Raw genomic sequence first — 21793 nt, 5'->3', positions numbered from 1 at the left:
ACTATAACAGCTAATGATTTAGTGATGTGTTATGATCTCATGTCTGGTTTATCTGATAAACTAAAATACCCCTGGAAATTGAGTTCTAGTCAGATAAGATACTAAGCGGAAGCCTCTACACATCAACATCTCTTGCGGTCAATCACAAAAACACAAATGCACAGACAAAAACATGACAACCTACACCCGTTTCTCTGCACCCCTCCCCCAGCCTGGCTGCTCCTGTTGACGGGCTTTTGTTTGGGCCTGACTCAGGGAGCATATGGCAGGTGGCCCTCTCCCTCCCCACCCCACCCTCTAAACCCCGGGCCTCCAGGCAGGCCTGCCGCAGTGTGTGTGGGGTGAATTGGGGATGTGGGGTGGGTGTGGGGCTGGGGGGAGTTGCTCTTTTTAAAGCCCCTTCTCTCTAACACAAATCGTTAGCCACACTATTGCAGGTCATCCACAGCCGGTACACACAATGTAACACACACAACCATTACACAAAACATTCAAACCCACCCACTGAACCCATTCAACCAATGTCCCAGCATTGTGGTTACTGCTATGTGGTTACTGCTACTAGGCTCCATGTAGCAGGACAGCAGCATGGGAGACACAGAATAAAACACAGCACAGAACTAACTGTCAGCAGCCAGCTGAGCTCATTGAGAGGGAATAAATAATACAATGAGATTACATGAACATAGCGGTCTGAGGCACTGCATCTCAGTGCAAGAGGTGTCACTACAGTACCTGGTTCGAATCCAGGCTGTGTCACGTCCGGGCCGTGATAGGGAGTCCCATAGGGCAGCACACAATTGGCCCAGGGCAGTCCGGATTAGGATTTGGCAGTCATTGTAAATAAGAATTTATTCTTCACTTACTTGCCTAGTTAAATAAAGGTTACATTTAAGATATCACCTCTGACCTCATGAACATAGTGCTGTATGTCTATTGGAAAGATATCACTTCTGACCTCATCATGAACACAGAGCCAAACTCACAGACTGCAGACAGACAGACAGACAGTAATGGTACAGGGCAACACCAAACAGTTTCAGCTGGACTTTCACATGAACAAATAGACAGCTCAGCAGGATAAACTGTGGAGAAAGATAAACCCCACCCCGAGTGTGTCAAACCAGACCTCTTCATTACACAGCCCCACAGACGAGCAAACCAAAGCGAAAAGTCAACCTCCCAGCACAGAGTACTACTCCCTCAGTGAAATGGATACATTCACCCAGCTGGAGGTAAGGCAGGTGGAGCTGGAACAGCAGGTGAACAAACTCCAGTCTGCACAATAAATAAAAAATCAAAAACATCCCCTCAACCAGACCCAGAGAGCTGGAGAGAGACATATCTGCACTCTGGACTGTGGTGAGACAACAAGAGAAAGAGCAGGAGAAGAACAGAGCACTAGAGGATCAGACTGCAGGAGGAGAGGGTGAGGGGGATTGCGTGTGACAGAGAACAACCTACTAGAGAAGAGACCACCCCCACAGAGAAGCCAACAGAACCCCCCAACTCAACCACCCTACCAAAGTATTGACACCACAGCAGAACAGTCCAACCCAGACCATAGCCTAAATATCATAGCAGAACAGTCCACCCCAGACAATAGCCTCAATATCATAGCAGAACAGTCCACCCCAGACCATAGCCTCAATACCATAGCAGAACAGTCCACCCCAGACCATAGCCTCAATACCACAGCAGGACAGTCCACCCCAGACCATAGCCTCAATACCACAGCAGGACAGTCCACCCCAGACCATAGCCTCAATCATAGCAGGACAGATAAACAAAGAACCCCACACCCAGGGGATCCTACCCGCATCAGAGCACATCAGAAATCAGCTAATTGGAAAACACTAAAACAAACACAAAATAGTTATCTTTCCAAAAACAGATGTATGGGTAAAACACTCTATAAACAAAAAGCATATATACATGATCAAATACAAATCTTAGAATCAACTATAAAATTTAAAAAAAAAAACAGAACCCACTGGATTCTCCAATTACATTGAATGAACTAAAGGACAAAATACAAACCCTCCAACCCAAAAAGGCCTGTGGTGTTGATGGCATCCTCAATGAAATGATCAAATATACAGACCACAAATTTCAATTGGCTATACTAAAACTATTTAACATCATCCTTAGCTCTGGCATCTTCCCCAATATTTTGGTCAATACTTCGGTCACCAACCAAGGAGGGCCTACAGCAGCACCTAGATCTTCTGCACAGATTCTGTCAGACCTGGGCCCTGACAGTGAATCTCAGTAAGACAAAAATAATGGTGTTCCAAAAAAGGTCCAGTTGCCAGAACCACAAATTCCATCTAGACACCATTGTCCTAGAGCACACAAAAAACTATACATACCTTGGCCTAAACATCAGCGCCACAGGTAACTTCCACAAAGCTGTGAACGAGCTGAGAGACAAAGCAAGAAGGGCCTTCTATGCCATCAAAAGGAACATACATTTCAACATACCAATTAGGATCTGTCTGGAAATACTTGAATCAGTTATACAATCCATTTCCCTTTATGATTGTGAGGCCTGGGGTCCGCTCACCAACCAAAGATTCCACAAAATGGGAAAAGCACCAAATTGAGATTCTGCATGCAGCATTCTACAAAAAAATATCCTCTGTGTACAATGTAAAACACCAAATCATGCACGCAGAGCAGAATTAGGCCGATAGCCGCTAATGATCAAAATCAAGAATAGAGTCGTTAAATTCTACAACCACCTAAAAGCAAGCGATTCCCAAACCTTCCATAACAAAAGCAATCACCTACAGAGAAATTTACCTGGGGAAGAGTCCCCTAAGCAAGCTGGTCCTGGGGCTCTGTTCACAAACACACCCCACAGAGCCCCAGGACAGCAGCACAATTAGAACCAACCAAATCATGAGGAAACAAAACGACAATTTCTTGGCACATTGGAAAGAATTTACAAAAAAACAGAGCAAACTAGAATGCTATTTGGCCCTAAACAGAGAGTACACAGTGGCAGAATACCTGACCACTGTGACTGACCCAAAATTAAGGAAAGCTTTGACTATGTACAGACTCAGTGAGCATAGCCTTGCTATTGAGAAAGGCTGCCGTAGGCAGACATGGCTCTCAAGAGAAGACAGGCTATGTGCTCGCTGCCCACAAAATGAGGTGGAAACTGAGCTGCACTTCCTAACCTCCTGCCCAATGTATGACCATATTAGAGACACATATTTCCCTCAGATTACACAGATCCACAAAGAATTTGAAAACAAACCCGATTTTGATAAACTCCCATATCTACTGGGTGAAATTCCACAGTGTGCCATCACAGCAGCAAGATGTGACCTGTTGCCACAAGAAAAGGGCAACCAGTGAAGAACAAACACCATTATAAATACAACCTATATTTATGTTACCTTTTGTACTTTAACTATTTGCACATCATTACAACACTGTATATAGACATAATATGACATTTGTAATGTCTATTCTTTTGGAACTTTTGTGAGTGTAATGTTTACTGTTCATTTTCATTCCACTTTTGTTTATTATCTACTACACTTGCTTAGGCAATGTTAACATGTGTTTCCCATGCCAATAAAGCCCTTAAATTGAATTGAGAGAGAGATACGCAATGAGTCTGTCATTAGTGATGCGAAATACCAGCTATGCAGAGCAGTGTCCTGACTTCAGAGAGTCACTGGGTATGGGACTATAGTCCATGAGTGTACATCCTAAAATTGCACCTTATACAGTGCACTACTTTTGAACCCTAGTCAGTGCACTACTTTTGAACCCTAGTCAGTGCACTACTTTTGAACCCTAGTCAGTGCACTACTTTTGAACCCTAGTCCGAATACAGTGCACTACTTTTGAACCCTAGTCCGTATACAGTGCACTACTTTTGAACCCTAGTCCGTATACAGTGCACTACTTTTGAACCCTAGTCCGTATACAGTGCACTACTTTTGAACCCTAGTCCGTATACAGTGCACTACTTTTGAACCCTAGTCCGTATACAGTGCACTACTTTTGACCAGAGCTCATGGGGTGTCTGGAGTCTTGGTATATACGAGAACCATTGAAATGATGGGACCATTGGAAGGGTATGGATTCCTTTAGGAATAAGGCTTTGATGAAAGGATGCTAAATGTGTAGACCGACTTTGAACAATTCGTCTCATGTCCCTGTGACTGCCTGGGAAGAAGACGTTCTGAGAATCCATTTCCCTCCTCTCACAAATTGACTATGGACCAATACACAAATACCACAGAACCACAATTTACCTTGCTGTGAATGTCTATGAAAAACACTCACACATAGTTCAAACACAGGGAGAGAAAAAGTTTGAAGAGAGAGATTTCCCCCAGAAAGCAGAGAGAGCGCTCCCCCAGAAAGCAGAGAGAGAGCTCCCCCAGAGAGCAGAGAGAGAGCAGAGATATTACCAATAGGCTAACAGGATTAAGTTCTGACTGTTGAGAGGCACAATGGAGGCAGTGATTGATTAACCCAGCGCGGAACCCCGTAGAATTTTAACAAAGACAACGTGTGCCTGTCAAAGTCTGAGTACCAAACGGCAACCCTATTCCCTAGTTAGTGCACTACTTTTAGCAAGTAGTGCACTATATAGTGAATAGGGTGCCATTTGTGGGACACAGAACGAGCCCAGAGCAGAGTGGGCATCAGACCTGAAACTCAGGGGAACCCGAGTACTGAACAACCAACCAGACAGAGAAGTCCAGTTCAAGAACTAGGCCAGATTCCAGCATCTCGGGGAGATTAAACAGCAAACCCAACCAGGACAACCTTGAATCAAAACAACTCTTTCAAAGTCTTCATCAAATCACACAGAGCTGATCGCTAGAGGAACCTAGCGGGTGGGAGGGAGGCAGCTAAGAGAAGGGTCTGACTGTTCTCTCACTGAAAGACACACTCAAAAGACTCCTTAATTAGTCACGTCAGAGAATCTTCTATCTGGGTTTCTGGCCGATACGTTTTCATCTTTTCATTTAGTGTTCCAGTGAACTGTACGAGCGCCCCCTAAAAAAAAGCCTTGTGTACGTCTCCCCAGTGAGCGGACCCCCCCGTCCCAGACTCCCAGTTTGACAGCATCATTTGTGTAATTACCCATGATGCTGTGTTCAAGTACAGACAAGCCGTTAAATCACCACACACAGACCCACTTATAGCAACTACTCCTACACAAACTAGGCTACATGTAGTAACAGCAGCACAACTCCAAGATCACAATCAGCCATCTGACAAAACCCAGATCCAAGGTTCCTTTGTGTCTTTGCTCTAATGGCTTTCATATGCTTTGCTGTGCAGGACATTCATTTAGATCTTGACAGATGCCACCAGGAACGAATAAAAAGACCCAGAGGCAAAACCCGCAGACGCGTTATCAAAGCTAGGATCAAAGCTGTGCACGTGAAGACGTACAGACACAGGCTAATCTTCACAGAGTCACAGAGACTGGGTTTCTACCTAAACGATGTGAAAAGCCGCAGCACCACAAATGATATAGGGCTTTCCAGCCAGCCATCATCTGGACACTGGAGTAAATTATCATTACAAAAAGGTAATGGATGGGAGCTGAGAGGGTTAGGCTATAACAGTTATAACACAGTTATAACCATTCATAACAGTTTTTGGAACATCATTAACGTGCTGTGTAATTCCATTGTGTCAGCTGCAGAAAGCCGACAACAGCCTTCATTCTGTAAAGACTCACGGTACTTACTGGCGAGGAGCAGGCAGGACAGAGCGATGACGTAGAGCTGTTTGACGGCCACATCGTAGTGATCCATGAACAGGTCCAGTAGGTAGACAGACAGGTGTCTGGCTGTAGGACACAGCTGGTAGCGGTTCGACAGTATGGCCAGCAGGTCTGCAAAGTACCGACGCATCCTTATCTGAGGGGAGTGGGCCCGGTACACAGGCAGCTTCAACTCCTAGAGGGAGAGGATGAGAAAAGGGAAGGGAAGGAAAGGAGAAGGTAGAGGGAGAGAAGGGAAGGAAAGGAGAAGGTAGAGGGAGAGAAGGGAAGGAAAGGAGAAGGTAGAGGGAGAGAAGGGAAGGAAAGGAGAAGGTAGAGGGAGAGAAGGGAAGGAAAGGAGAAGGTAGAGGGAGAGAAGGGAAGGAAAGGAGAAGGTAGAGGGAGAGAAGGGAAGGAAAGGAGAAGGTAGAGGGAGAGAAGGGAAGGAAAGGAGAAGGTAGAGGGAGAGAAGGGAAGGAAAGGAGAAGGTAGAGGGAGAGAAGGGAAGGAAAGGAGAAAGTAGAGGGAGAGAAGGGAAGGAAAAGAGAAGGTAGAGGGAGAGAAGGGAAGCAAAGGAGAAGGTAGAGGGAGAGAAGGGAAGCAAAGGAGAAGGTAGAGGGAGAGAAGGGAAGCAAAGGAGAAGGTAGAGGGAGAGAAGGGAAGCAAAGGAGAAGGTAGAGGGAGAGAAGGGAAGGAAAGGAGAAGGTAGAGGGAGAGAAGGGAAGGAAAGGAGAAGGTAGAGGGAGAGAAGGGAAGGAAAGGAGAAGGTAGAGGGAGAGAAGGAAAGGAGAAGGTAGAGAGAGAGAAGGGAAGGAAAGGAGAAGGTAGAGGGAGAGAAGGGAAGGAAAGGAGAAGGTAGAGGGAGAGAAGGGAAGGAAAGGAGAAGGAAGATGGAGAGAAGGGAAGGAAAGGAGAAGGTATAGGGAAGAGAAACAATATGGAGAGTAAGAATAAATATAATATAGGTTAAAGCACAAACATACATACATTTGAAAAGTGTTTCACATTTGGTCACGTTACAACCTTGTTCTAAAATTGATTCAATCGTTCCCCCCCACCCGTCTCAATCTACACACAATACCCCATAATGACAAAAACAAAAAATAAATATCACATAAGTATTCAGACCCTTTACTCAGTACATTGTTGAAGCACCTTTGGCAGCGATTACAGCCTCGAGTCTTCTTGGGTATGACGCTACAAGCTTGGCACACCTGCATTTGGGGAGTTTCTTCCATTCTTCTCTGCAGATCCTCTCAAGCTCTGTCAGGTTGGATGGGGGGGTGTCGCTGCAAAGCTATTTTCAGGTCTCTCCAGAGATGTTCGATCAGGTTCAAATCCGGGCTCTGTCTGGGCCACTCAAGGACATTGAGAGACTTGTCCCGAAGCCACTTCTGCGTCGTCTTGGCTGTATGCTTAGGGTCATTGTCCTGTTGGAAGGTGAATCGTCGCCACAGGCTGAGGTCCTGAGAGCTCTGGAGCAGGTTTTCATCGAGGATCTCTGTACTTTGCTCAGTTCATCTTTGCCTCAATCCTGACTAGTCTCCCAGTCTCTGCCGCTGAAAAACATCCCAACAGCATGATGCTGCCACCACCATGCTTCACCGTAGGGATGGTGCCAGGATTCCTCCAGGCGTGACACTTGGCATTCAGACCAAAGACTTCAATCTTGGTTTCATCAGACCAGAGAATCTTGTTTCTCATGGTCTGAGAATACTTTAGGTGCCTTTTTCTCCCATCTCCACAGAGGAACTCCGGAGCTCTATCAGAGTGACCATTGGGTTCTTGGTCACCTCCATGACCAAGGCCCTTCTACCCCGATTGCTCAGTTTGGCCGGGAGGCCAGCTCCAGGAAGAGTTTTGGGGGTTCCAAACATGTTCCATTTAAGAATGATGGAGGCCATTGTGTTCTTGGGGAACTTCAATGCTTCAGAAATGTTCTGGTACCCTTCCCCAGATCTGTGCCTCAACATAATCCCGTCTCAGAGCTCTACAGACATGTCCTTTGACCTCATGGCTTGGTTTTTGCACCGACATGCACTGTCAACTGTGGGGCTTTATATAGAAAGGTGTGTGCCTTTCCAAAATCATGTACAATCAATTTAAATTTACCACAGGTGGACTCCAATCAAGTTGTAGAAACATATAAAGGATGACTTATGAAAGCAGGATGCAACGGATGTCAATTTCGAGTCTCATAGCAAATTTTCCAAAGGCACTGTAGATAGCCATGTCTGACAAATCTACCATCCATGCCTACACACTACATTTCCATATAGAACCCAATACTACATTTCAATTTAGGTCAGGAAGGGGAGTGAGAGGAGGGGTACAGGGTTCCCCATGGTGAGTAAAGGGACGGGGACAGGAAGTAGTGGTGGCTATTCAGCATGATAAATATCCATTAGGATGGGGGCAGGGTTGAAGTCTGTTTGGGAAAGGGGGGAGATCCAAAGGAGGCTGGTAGCTGAGAAGTGGTGGCTATTCAGCAGCCTGACCCTCTGGTAGAAACTGGTTTTATTCATTTTTTTTTTTTACCTTTAACTAGGCAAGTCAGTTCAGAACAAATTCTTATTTACAATGACTGCCTGCACCGGCCAAGCCTGGACAACGCTGAGCCAATTGTGTGCCACACTATTGGACTCCCAATCACGGCCGGTTGTGATACAGCATGATTCAAACCAGGGTGTCTGTAGTGACGCTTCAAGCACTGAGATGCAGTGCCTTAGACCCCTGCGTCACTCTGGAGCCCAGTGTTCTATTGGCCGGTCAGTTTTAGCCATGATGCTCCTGTACTGCACGTGTGAGTGATGGATGCGGGAAGAACAGGCCGTGGCTCATGATCTTCTTGGCCTTCCTGCAACACCTGGTGTTGTAAGTGTCCTGAAGGGCAGGCGGTGTGCATCCAATGGTGCAGTCGGCTGAGCGCACCTCCCTCTGTAGTGCCTTGGTCAGTGGCGGTGCCATACCAGGCTGTGATGCAGCACAACAGTATGCTCTCAAGGGTGCTCCTGTAGAACATCGAGGGCCTTCGGGGACAGGCCAATTCAATCACTGCCTCTCTGGACAACCTCCTGAGGTTAAAGAGTCGCTGTCGTTCCTTCACCACTGTGTCCGTGTGGTTTGACCATTTCACCTCCTCGGAGATGTGTAAGCCGAGGAACTTGACGTTTTTGGCCGTCTCCACGGGAGCCACTCCTAAAGTCCACAATCAGCTCCTTTGTTTTGCTGATGTTGAGGAAGAGGTTGTTTACCTGGCACCACACCGTCAGAGTGCCTAGTTCCTCCCTGTAGGCAGTATCATCGCTGTTGGTAATTAGGCCTACTGCTGTTGTCGTGTCGTCAGCAAACTTGGAGTTGAAACTGAGGCAGTCGTGGATATACAGAGTTCAGGAAGGGACTGAGGACGTATCCTTGTGGGGGCCCCGTGTTGAGGAGCAGTGTGGAAGAGGTAATGCTTCCTACATTCACCACCTGGGGGGCAGCCTGTCAAAAACTCTAGGTCCCAGTTACATAGAGAGGAGTTCAGTCCCCAGAGGAAACCTGTAACATATTCCAGTCCACGTGATCAAAACAGTCTTGGAGCATGGATTCTGATTACACAGACAAGTGTTGAACACATGTGAACACCAGGACTTCCCTTGAGTCTTTGTTTGTAGGCCGGGAGGAACAAAATGGAGTCCTGGTCTAACTTGCCAAAAGGAGGGCGGGAGATTGCCTTTATACCTGTGTCGAAAAAAACATGTAGCGTTGGTCCATTGGGAATCTCTGCGAGTTGGACAGCCAACCTGCTGATAGTAATTCGGGAGCAGGGTTCTCAAATTTATTTTTGTTAAAGTCCCCAGTGACAATGAACACTGCCTCCGGGTACACAGTCTCCAGTTTGTTCAGGGTGACAATGAAGATCTTTGAAAGCATTTTTGGTGTCCGTTTGGGGCGGGATGTGGCAGTGCACAGGTGCCATTTTTGACACGCCCCCTAGGACACACCCAGTCTCCTCCTAGTCAACCACATAGAATAGAGGAGCATCACGTGAGCCTTCAGCTTAAAGACGCATTTGACAAGGGGAGCGATATAAAAAAAACACTTTCTCCCATATGTATAGCCTTTAATGCTTCACGAGTTTGTCTCTATCCTAATACAGGCTTAGAAAAACGAGGAGTTATGTTTTTTCAAAAAATGCTTTGTTTCGTCATAGATGAATATTTGATAAAAATAAATTTAAAAAAAGGGCTTTATAATGTGGATTTATTTCATATCAGACTGAGTCGGGGTGGATTAATCTCTTTAAGTAGTGCTGTACCAGTTTGTGGTTTGCTGCTAGAGGCACACGAAAAACATCCACCCATACTAAAAATACAGGTTACTATTGTTTGTCAGAGACAGCGGGCCTACTTCCCCTTCCCTAAGGGTTGTCCAAATAACAAAACGCTGCCCTCGTATAAAGCTAATCTTCACTGGATACTGACTTGCTGTAGATCAGTGAAGAATAACCCTGTGGTGCCTGTCAGCATGACCAACGTACTGATGACCACAATGTATGGCACACACGTGCCTCACATATTTAATCTGCGAGTTACATCAATTGTCTGTTGAGTTTGTTGAATGTAGGCAATACCTAAACAACGGTGATCACTAAGGTGATCGGCAGCTGAAGGACAATATAAACAGTGCATACAGACACCCCCATAAACACTACCCTCGACTTGAGTTCTCCTCTCTTCTCCCCCCCCCCCATGCATGCCTTGCCTCTGGTCCATCGGTCTGTCTGAGTGTTCAGTGGTGCAGGGCATTGTGGGGAACCACTGCATTAATTATGCTGCGGAAGGCAGGGGACTCGATGCAGAGAGGTGGGGGGGGGTGGGGGGGGGGGGGGGGCAGACTAGCCTGCTGATGGGCTACAATTATTTAGAGATAGGGTTTATGTCTGGGGTGTCGTTTGGCTTTCAAAGACCTTACATCAGCATCCATGTTGTTTTGTCTTTGGTCTGCAGATTAGTTAAAGGGTTGGGGTGGGGTCAGAATAGAATCAGAAGGGAGGCCCTAATCTACACGCCCCCTGGTTACAGACGTCCAACTCAGTGATTTAGACACGAGTAAATCAAATGACTGTTAGGCTTAGTGAATAACTTGTAAGGAGACTGCCCGATTGTAACAGAGTGGGGGCAGCGGCCTGCAACAATTCCATCTATCCAAATACTCCCCCTACATGTGACGTGTGCGTAGACACACACACACACAAATCTACTCCATATTGTTCTTTCTAAGTAGAATCAAATTAGCTATGATATTCTTGCTCCCTTTATGAGGATGGCAGTCCAGTGACAGATGCTGCCATTAAAATGGCCAAACAGTAAAATATCATCAAGCCGGAGTTTAGCCTAATTACCGCATCAGCCAATTAATGAGCCTCAACCCTTCTGTGTAATCTAAATTAGACCACGCTCACAAAGATGACAGTCATGCAATTATATCCATCTGCCAATATTAACTACACTATATAGAAGCTATAAATAGAAGGTGAGGAGTTGCTATCATGTCCCTCTACTGGCTTGGATCTTCATTTTCACCAAAGCACTAGAGTATGTCAACAAGAAAACATACATTTTACATCATTTTTTTTTTTTTAACCTTTATTTAACTAGGCGAGTCAGTTAAGAACAAATTCTGATTTTCAATGACGGCCTAGGAACAGTGGGTTAACTGCCCGTTCAGGGGCAGAACGACAGATTTGTACCTTGTCAGCTCAGGGATTTGAACTTGCAACCTTCCGGTTACTAGTCCAACGCTCTAACCACTAGGGTACCTGTCCCTCTACACTCTAACCACTAGGGTACCTGCCCCCTCTACACTCTAACCACTTGGGTACCTGCCCCCTCTACACTAACCACTTGGGTACCTGCCCCCTCTACACTAACCACTTGGGTACCTGCCCCCTCTACACTCTAACCACTAGGCTACCCTGCCGCCCCCTTTAAGCCATTGAGCAGAAGCGCTTATCCAGTGTGACATACTGCCTTGCTCAAGGGAACATGAGATTTTTCACCTCGTCGGCTTGGGAATTTGAACCAGCAACTTTTTGGTTACTGGCCCAACGCGCTGAACCGCTAGGCTACCTAGATTAGTTGTCTTTTTCAGGTTAAGATGCATTTAAGCACAGGTGAACTGCAGGCCACCAGACTCAAAGCGTTCTCCCTGGCATTGAGAACATCCCCATAATACACATTTCACCATGCAGTTGAGATTCTTATCACGTGGTGATGAGGAAAATGGAACTCCAGGAATGAACCAAGGAGACCCAGATAACTGCATTCATAGAATTAAAATTCAGAATTCTATTAATTCTAATTCTATGACTGGCTGGTCTTACCTTGATGCGGAGGGACTGATGGATATCCCCTGCTAGCTGTCCTTTCCACCATTGTAACTCCCTTTCCATCTTTCCCATTCAGAGAAGGCCACACGGATGAAGTTCAGCCCTGCAGACACACAGCAATGTGGGCTAAGTCAAGAGACATCCTGGCTATACGCAGCATGTTATGGTGTCTTATCACAACTTTAGATATTTGATGTCAAAGGGACAAGGATTTATAGAATAAGTTGTATTATCCTATATTCATACTGGTGAATAAAAATCTATTTTATAAGAGAGATGAAGTCCCAGCAAATAAAAAAAACAAGTGTTTATTTCAAGGGGAATAAAACATTGTATCCTTTCTATTAATTTGCACAATCAATCAATCAATCAATATATATATATATATAGTGCCTTGCGAAAGTATTCGGCCCCCTTGAACTTTGCAACCTTTTGCCACATTTCAGGCTTCAAACATAAAGATATAAAACTGTATTTTTTTGTGAAGAATCAACAACAAGTGGGACACAATCATGAAGTGGAACGACATTTATTGGATATTTCAAACTTTTTTAACAAATCAAAAACGGAAAAATTGGGCGTGCAAAATGATTCAGCCCCTTTACTTTCAGTGCAGCAAACTCTCTCCAGAAGTTCAGTGAGGATCTCTGAATGATCCAATGTTGACCTAAATGACTAATGATGATAAATACAATCCACCTGTGTGTAATCAAGTCTCCGTATAAATGCACCTGCACTGTGATAGTCTCAGAGGTCCGTTAAAAGCGCAGAGAGCATCATGAAGAACAAGGAACACACCAGGCAGGTCCGAGATACTGTTGTGAAGAAGTTTAAAGCCGGATTTGGATACAAAAAGGTTTCCCAAGCTTTAAACATCCCAAGGAGCACTGTGCAAGCGATAATATTGAAATGGAAGGAGTATCAGACCACTGCAAATCTACCAAGACCTGGCCGTCCCTCTAAACTTTCAGCTCATACAAGGAGAAGACTGATCAGAGATGCAGCCAAGAGGCCCATGATCACTCTGGATGAACTGCAGAGATCTACAGCTGAGATGGGAGACTCTGTCCATAGGACAACAATCAGTCGTATATTGCACAAATCTGGCCTTTATGGAAGAGTGGCAAGAAGAAAGCCATTTCTTAAAGATATCCATAAAAAGTGTAGTTTAAAGTTTGCCACAAGCCACCTGGGAGACACACCAAACATGTGGAAGAAGGTGCTCTGGTCAGATGAAACCAAAATTGAACTTCTTGGCAACAATGCAAAACGTTATGTTTGGCGTAAAAGCAACACAGCTGAACACACCATCCCCACTGTCAAACATGGTGGTGGCAGCATCATGGTTTGGGCCTGCTTTTCTTCAGCAGGGACAGGGAAGATGGTTAAAATTGATGGGAAGATGGATGGAGCCAAATACAGGACCATTCTGGAAGAAAACCTGATGGAGTCTGCAAAAGACCTGAGACTGGGACGGAGATTGGTCTTCCAACAAGACAATGATCCAAAACATAAAGCAAAATCTACAATGGAATGGTTCAAAAATAAACATATCCAGGTGTTAGAATGGCCAAGTCAAAGTCCAGACCTGAATCCGATCGAGAATCTGTGGAAAGAACTGAAAACTGCTGTTCACAAATGCTCTCCATCCAACCTCACTGAGCTCGAGCTGTTTTGCAAGGAGGAATGGGAAAAAATTTCAGTCTCTCGATGTGCAAAACTGATAGAGACATACCCCAAGCGACTTACAGCTGTAATCACAGCAAAAGGTGGCGCTACAAAGTATGAACTTAAGGGGGCTGAATAATTTTGCACGCCCAATTTTTCCGTTTTTGATTTGTTAAAAAAGTTTGAAATATCCAATAAATCTCGTTCCACTTCATGATTGTGTCCCACTTGTTGTTGATTCTTCACAAAAAAATACAGTTTTATATCTTTATGTTTGAAGCCTGAAATGTGGCAAAAGGTCGCAAAGTTCAAGGGGGCCGAATACTTTCGCAAGGCACTGTATATATAGATTTATTTCTAAATCGCATTGTAGAGAATTTGATTTCACCTTTATTTAACCATGTAGGCTAGTTGAGAACAAGTTCTCATTTGCAACTGCGACCTGGCCAAGATAAAGCGTAGCAATTCAACACATACAACAACAGAGTTACACATGGAATAAACAAAACATACAGTCAATAATACAGTAGACAAAATAAAACAAAAAGTCTATATACAGTGAGTGCAAATTAGGTAAGTTAAGGGAGTTAAGGCAATAAATAGGCTTGAGGGCAAAGTGAAACATGCCTTTGATATTAATGAAAGCAATCAGTTGAAATCGATTGTTGAAGATGAGCCTTTGATTTTTATTTATTTATTTATTTTAAACATCCAATAGCCTTTCGAAATATTTCAAATGCAACATTCTGGGAAACTTAATTTGTGAGCTGCTCTTTTGTAAGCTTAAAAATGTGATTGAGTTCATTTCCTCCATGACCATGTGTACAGTAAACATTGGTCACTGGCACTGCATCGCCCTTGATCGTTCATTACTCAGTTCCATTACATTCCACCTAATAGCCATTTATCAGAGGTTGTATGTTAAGAGCCGTGACGCCCGGTCTGAACATTTATCACGTTTTGGAAGCATAAGGACTTTAAATCTTTCATATTTGCGAGACATAATCAAATAAAAAAAATAAAAAAATGATACACTTTTATAGTGTAAGGTTTCCCACACAGCAATATGTCCACTGCGCTTGTTCAAGGAAACCAGACGGATGACTACCGGTGCTAAATAAAATAACTATCCGAGTCTCCTAACCTGTGTGTAACTGGAAGACAGACGTCACAAACCTGCCACTGAAAAAAATACTGTTGGCTGTAACAGTGTATTTTGCATTTGTTAAATTATTTTGGATGTTTTTCTAGAACCGTACCTCAACTGAAAACCGCTTCACGTTTAGAAGGGAGTATTTGCCAGTTTAGTCTTTCAGAGCCAATTCGCCCTTTAAAACAGAGTATGTAAGGTCCTTGAACTAAGGAGTAATGTTAGTCTCCTTTGGTCCAATACTGGGCTATGGTACTGAACTGCAATTACATTCCCCATGCAAGTGGGTGCGATTTAAAATGTCTTAATGTGGGGAGAAAAAAAACTAAATGGCAATTGTAGCGCTGGGGTAACAAAATAACTTTTTTGTAGGCCTAACAATAACATTGCTACTGTGTCACAAATCTGCTATGAGAAATGCAATACGTTGATAATGGAAACATTTTCATGACTTTCTCGCTCATTTAGCGGTGTCAACACCACGAGTGTTTTTTAAACAGAAACGTAGACCACTCATGCGGTTATAATACTATTATGTATAGGCCTATACCTTAAACTTAGACAAAGATCACACCTGACTGTTGACAGCATTACATCATTGATACACACATTTAGTAAACTTTTAGATTCTCTAAATGTCCAAGATCGCATGTGCCGCTCACCCTATCTGACAGGAATGCCCCCAGACCTCTTTGTTTCACTCCGACATCCTGAATGAAGAATTCCTCTTTGGTGAGTTTTGTATTATCCTCCGTACCGGCGAAAAGCGACGACTGTTTCCGTTATTCAGTTGACAAAGAAACAATGCTTCAGACCAGTTTAATTCAGCTGTTATCTCGTCTGTTTACACTTTCACAAAGATTTTTCCACGGATCCTCGTTCAACGAAGTGGTTTGCTTCCTCAGCTGCTGTTGCGGTCGGTGAGGAGCTAGTGAATTTGCGTACGCGAAAGACCGAGTGTAAGATGGGAAATGTAGTCCAAAAACACGTGACCAAAATGGGCTAATTACGACAATAACTCATTCTCTAATTGATTTCAAATAAACTAAACTTGTCTCTCAAACACTGGCATTTTGAAAACGGATAGAGCTGTTGAGATGATTAAATCAAGTTTTTATTGCAAATCACTTCGTTAACTTTCTCAAGTGGCATGTGTGTACAAACGTTTTCCTTTAGCACATTGTAAAATGTACTATAATAAGATTTATAACACAAAATAAACAATTTTAATGACATGTAACACGGTTAGTGCATTCTCGTTTAATTTAGACAGAGAGGGATAGTTGCAAATAGGGAAAAAAAGAAAAAAAGTTGCATGTATCTTATTGCTGAATATAAACAGCACTCCAAAAAATGTAACGTGAAAATAAAATAATTTCCCTCATTTTCCCTCCAATCAGCCATAACAAAATCAAATCAAATTTTGTTTGTCACATGCACCTAATACAACAGGTGTAATACTTACTTACAAGCCCTTAACTGTCAACGCAGTTTTAAGAAAAAAATATTATTACACTGAGCAGAAATAAATGCAACATAAAACAAAGATTTTACTGAGTTATACTTCATATAATGAAATCAGTGAATTGAAATACATGTATTAGACCCTAATCTATGGATTTCACATGACTGGGAATACAGATCTGTTGGTCACAGATACCTTAAAAAAAGGTGGGGGCGTGGATCAGAAAATGAGTCAGTATCTGGTGTGACCACCATTTGCCTCATGCACATTCTCCTTTCGAGTCTATCAGGCTGTTGATTGTGGCCTGTGGAATGTTGTCTGACTCCTCGCCAATGGCTGTGCGAAGTTGCTGGATATTGGCGGGAACTGGAACACGTTGTTGTACACGTCGATCCAGAGCATCCCAAACATGCTCAATGGGTGATATGTCTGGTGAGTATGCAGGCCAAGGAAGGACTGGGCCATTTTCAGCTTCCATGATTTGTGTACAGATCCTTGCGACATGGGGCCGTGCATCATCATGCTAAAACATGAGGTGATGGTAGAGGATGAATGGCATGCCAATGTGCCTCAGGATCTCACCATGGTATCTCTGTGCATTCAAATCGCCATCGATAAAATGCAACTGTGTTCGTTGTACATAGCTTATGCATGCCTATTCCATAACGCCACCTCCGCCATGGGGCGCTCTGCTCACAACGTTGACATCATCAAACCGCTCGCCCACACGACACCATACACGTTGTCTGCCATCTGCTCGGTACAGTTGAAACCGGGATTTATCCGTGAAGAGCACACTTCTCCAGCGTGCTAGTGGCCATTGAAGGTGAGCATCTGGCCACTGAAGTTGGTTAAGACGCCGAACTGCTGTCAGATCAAGACCCTGGTGAGGACGACTTAGCACGTAGATGAGCTTCCCTGAGACAGTTTCTGACAGTTTTTGCAGAAATTCTTTGGTTGTGCAAACCCACAGTTTCATCAGTTGTCCGGGTGGCTGGTCTCAGATGATCCCGCAGGTGAAGAAGATGGATGTGGAGGTCCTGGGTTGGCGTGGTTACAGGTGGTGTGCGGTAGTGAAGCTGGTTGGACGTACTGCCAAATTCTATGAAATGACATTGGAGGAGGCTGATGGTTGGGAAATGAACATACAATTCTCTGGCAACAGCTCTGGTGGACATGCCTGCAGTTAGCATGCCAATTGCATGCTCAATCAAAACTTAAGACATCTGTGGCCTTGTGTTGTGTGACAAAATAGCATATTTTAAAGTGGCCTTTTTATTGTTCCCAGCACAAGGTGCACCAGTGAAATAATCACACTGTTTAATCAGCTTCTTGATATGCCACACCTGTCAGGTGGATGGATTATCTTGGTAAAGTATAAATGCTCACTAACAGGGATGTAAACAAATTTGTGCACAAGATCTGAGAGAAATAAGCTTTTTTTGTGTGTATGGAACATTTCTGGGATCTTCTATTTCAGCTCATGAAATATGGGACCAACACTTTACATGTTGCGTTTATATTTTTGTTCCGTATAAATACTAAGCAATGAGTACTAGCTGGGCAACAGACAACTCAGTGTCACCTGGTGTCAATATAGGGCATAGCTTTTCAATAATGTGCAACACATAGTAATACAGTAGGCCTATTACAATTCACTTTTTTAGAGAACATTTTTATTATTGACCAAAACGGAGTATAAATAGGCTGAACTATAATTGCAATGATGACAGGCAGCAAAAGCAGGTGCCATTGTATTTCAACCCATCAGGATGAAGGTGATGAATCCTCATTGGCCTTCTTGTCCATCTAGTTCAGATACTCCTGGTCTGCATAGATCAGGAACCCAGTAAAACATACTATCTGTCCAGAACGGGTCATAGAATTGCCCATTCTGTTCAGAGTAGAAGAACTGCAGCCAAACCTGGTCCTGACGCTCTAACCAGAGAACCGTGGAACCAGACACTGGATCCCAGTTTTGGCATCAAACGTCTTGATCAAACAGAGGTTTCACAAATATTTAAGAGACAGTGTATGGCTAATTTACTCAGCTGCATAATAAAAAATGTAAAAAAGTTTTTTATTTAACCTTTATTTAACCAGGTAGGCAAGTTGAGAACAAGTTCTCATTTGCAACTGCGACCTGGCCAAGAATAAAGCAAAGCAGTTAGACACAAACAACAACAACACAGAGTTACACATCGAGTAAACAAACATGCCCTCAATAATACAGTTGCAGATGCTGGCACTAAGACCGTTCTCAGTCAGCTGTATAAGGAAATAAGTAATAATAAGTGATTCCTGCTTAAAAGCAAAAATTAAAGCAGGAAGCACCAGTGACTCGGTCTATAAAAAAAGTGGTCAGATGAAACAGATGCTAAACTACAGGACTGTTTTGCTAGCACAGACTGGAATATGTTCCGGGATTCTTACGATGGCATTGAGGAGTACACCACATCAGTCACTGGCTTTATCAATAAGTGCATTGAGGACGTCGTCCCCACAGTGACTGTACATACATAACCAACCAGAAGCCATGGATTACAGGCAACATTCGCACTGAGCTAAAGGGCATAGCTGCCGCTTTCAAGGTGCGGGACTCTAACCCGGAAGCTTACAAGAAATCCTGCTATGCCCTGCGACGAACCATCAAACAGGCAAAGCGTCAATACAGGGCTAAGATTGAATCATACTACATCGGCTCCGACGCTCGTCTTATGTGGCAGGGCTTGCAAACTATTACAGATTACAAAGGGAAGCAGAGCCGCGAGCTGCCCAGTGACACGAGCCTACCAGACGAGCTAAGTCACTTCTATGCTCGCTTCGAGGCAAGCAACACTGAGGCCTGCATGAGAGCCTCAGCTGTTCCGGACGACTGTGTGATCACGCTCTCCGTAGCCGACGTGAGTAAGACCTTTAAACAGGTCAACATTCACAAGGCTGCAGGGCCAGACAGATTACCAGGACGTGTGCTCCGGGCATGTGCTGACCAACTGGCAGGTGTCTTCACTGACATTTTCAACATGTCACTAATTGAGTCTGTAATCCCAACATGTTTCAAGCAGACCACCATAGTCCCTGTGCCCAAGAACACAAAGGCAACCTGCCTAAATGACTACAGACCCGTAGCACCCACGTCCGTAGCCACGAAGTGCTTTGAAAGGTTGGTAATGGCTCAGATAAACACCATTATCCCAGAAACCCTAGACCCACTCCAATTTGCATACCGCCCAAACAGATCCACAGATGATGCAATCTCTACTGCACTCCACACTGCCCTTTCCTACCTGGAAAAAAGGAACACTTATGTGAGAATGCTATTCATTGACTACAGCACAGCGTTCAACACCATAGTACCCTCATAGCTCATCACTAAGCTAAGGATCCTGGGACTAAACACCTCCCCCTGCAACTGGATCCTGGACTTCCTGACAGGCCGCCCCCAGGTGGTGATGGTAGGTAGCAACACATCTGCCACGCTGATCCTCAACACTGGAGCTCCACGGGGGTGCATGCTCAGTCCCCTCTTGTACTCCCTGTTCACCCACAACTACATGGCCAGGCACAACTCCAACACCATCATTAAGTTTGCCGATGACACAACAGTGGTAGGCCTGATCACCAACAACGGCGAGACATCTTATAGGGAGGAGGTCAGAGACCTGCCCGGGTGGTGCCAGGACAACAACCTCTCCCTCAACGTAACCAAGACTAAGGAGATGATTGTGGACTACAGAAAAAGGAGGACCGAGCACGCCCCCATTCTCATCGACGGGGCTGTATTGGAGCAGGTTGAGAGCTTCAAGTTCCTTAGTGTCCACATCAACAACAAACTAGAATGGTCCAAACACACCAAGACAGTCGTGAAAAGGGCACGACAAAGCATATTCCCCCTCAGGAAACTAAAAAGATTTGGCATGGGTCCTCAGATCCTCAAAAGGTTCTACAGCTGCAACACCGAGAGCATCCTGACTGGTTGCATCACTGCTTGGTATGGCAATTGCTCGGCCTCCGACCGCAAGGCACCAGAGGTTTGTTTGTCACCAGAGCGTTTTAGAGGATATTACTACTGAAACATGTACCCATTTAATAACCAGACCTTCATATAAACTTGCTATGCTGAATTGTTGACACAATCGAACATGCTGCTATATGCTGCCAGCACGCCCACCAGCGAGTCACAATGGGCGGCCTGAGCAGCACGCGGCAAATTACTGCCATCTAGTGTACATTCACTGTTAGTGACAATTGGGGGAATAAATGCACTGCAGACAAAATAGTTGTTCCAAAAATACTTAGCTTGGTCCATGTCTGGTATGGGTTTGTGCTTGTCTCATCAGTGGAACCTGAAACAGGACGTGGGAGAGAGACAACAGGACGTGGGAGAGAGACAACAGGACAGGGAGAGACAACAGGACGTGGGAGAGACAACAGGACAGGGGGAGAGAAAACAGGACAGGGGGAGAGACAACAGGACAGGGGGAGAGACAACAGGACAGGGGGAAGACAACAGGACAGGGGGAGAGACAACATGACAGGGGGAGAGACAACAGGACAGGGAGAGAGACAACAGGACAGGGAGAGAGAGACAACAGGACAGGGAGAGAGAGACAACAGGACAGGGAGAGAGAGACAACAGGACAGGGAGAGAGAGACAACAGGACAGGGAGAGAGAGACAACAGGACAGGGAGAGAAACAACAGGACAGGGGGAGAGACAACAGGACAGGGGGGAGAGACAACAGGACAAGGGGAGAGACAACAGGACAGGGGGGAGAGACAACAGGACGTGGGAGAGACAACAGGACAGGGGGGAGAGACAACAGGACAGGGGGGGAGAGACAACAGGACGTGGGAGAGAGACACAGGACGGAGGAGAGAGACAACAGGACGTGGGAGAGAGACAACAGGACAGGGGGGAGAGACAACAGGACAGGGAGAGACACCAGGAAAGGGGGAGAGAGACAAGAGGACAGGGAGAGAGACACAGGACGGGGGAGAGAGACAACAGGACAGGGAGAGACAACAGGAAAGGGGGAGAGAGACAACAGGACAGGGGGAGAGACAACATTACAGGGAGAGACACCAGGAAAGGGGGAGAGAGACACAGGACGGGGGAGAGAGACACAGTACGGGGGAGAGAGACACAGGATGTGGGAGAGAGACACCTCAAATCAAATCAAATCAAATGTATTTATATAGCCCTTCGTACATCAGCTGATATCTCAAAGTACTGTACAGAAACCCAGCCTAAAACCCCAAACAGCAAGCAATGCAGGTGTAGAAGCACGGTGGCTAGGAAAAACTCCCTAGAAAGGCCAAAACCTAGGAAGAAACCTAGAGAGGAACCAGGCTATGTGGGGTGGCCAGTCCTCTTCTGGCT

General features: G+C 44.9%; 1 protein-coding gene across 1 annotated transcript in view; it reads right to left on the bottom strand.

Moving 5' to 3' along the window:
* LOC110487788 (cyclin-J) overlaps positions 1-15913 on the bottom strand; it is a 38228-nt gene extending 22315 nt beyond the window's left edge. The window contains exons 1-3 of the mRNA XM_036943393.1: positions 15609-15913; positions 12123-12231; positions 5738-5948 (exon numbers count right to left, since the gene is read on the bottom strand). Coding sequence (XP_036799288.1) covers positions 5738-5948; positions 12123-12200 — 289 coding nt within the window. The 5' untranslated portion in view covers positions 12201-12231; positions 15609-15913. The remainder of the gene's footprint in view (positions 1-5737; positions 5949-12122; positions 12232-15608) is intronic.
* Positions 15914-21793: the final 5880 nt, after the last annotated feature.

Source organism: Oncorhynchus mykiss, chromosome 14, assembly GCF_013265735.2.
Source record: "Oncorhynchus mykiss isolate Arlee chromosome 14, USDA_OmykA_1.1, whole genome shotgun sequence".
In the NCBI taxonomy this organism is placed as follows: Eukaryota; Metazoa; Chordata; class Actinopteri; order Salmoniformes; family Salmonidae; genus Oncorhynchus; species Oncorhynchus mykiss.
Note: the sequence above shows the minus strand (reverse complement) of the source record. Positions and strands in the feature narration are given on the sequence as shown.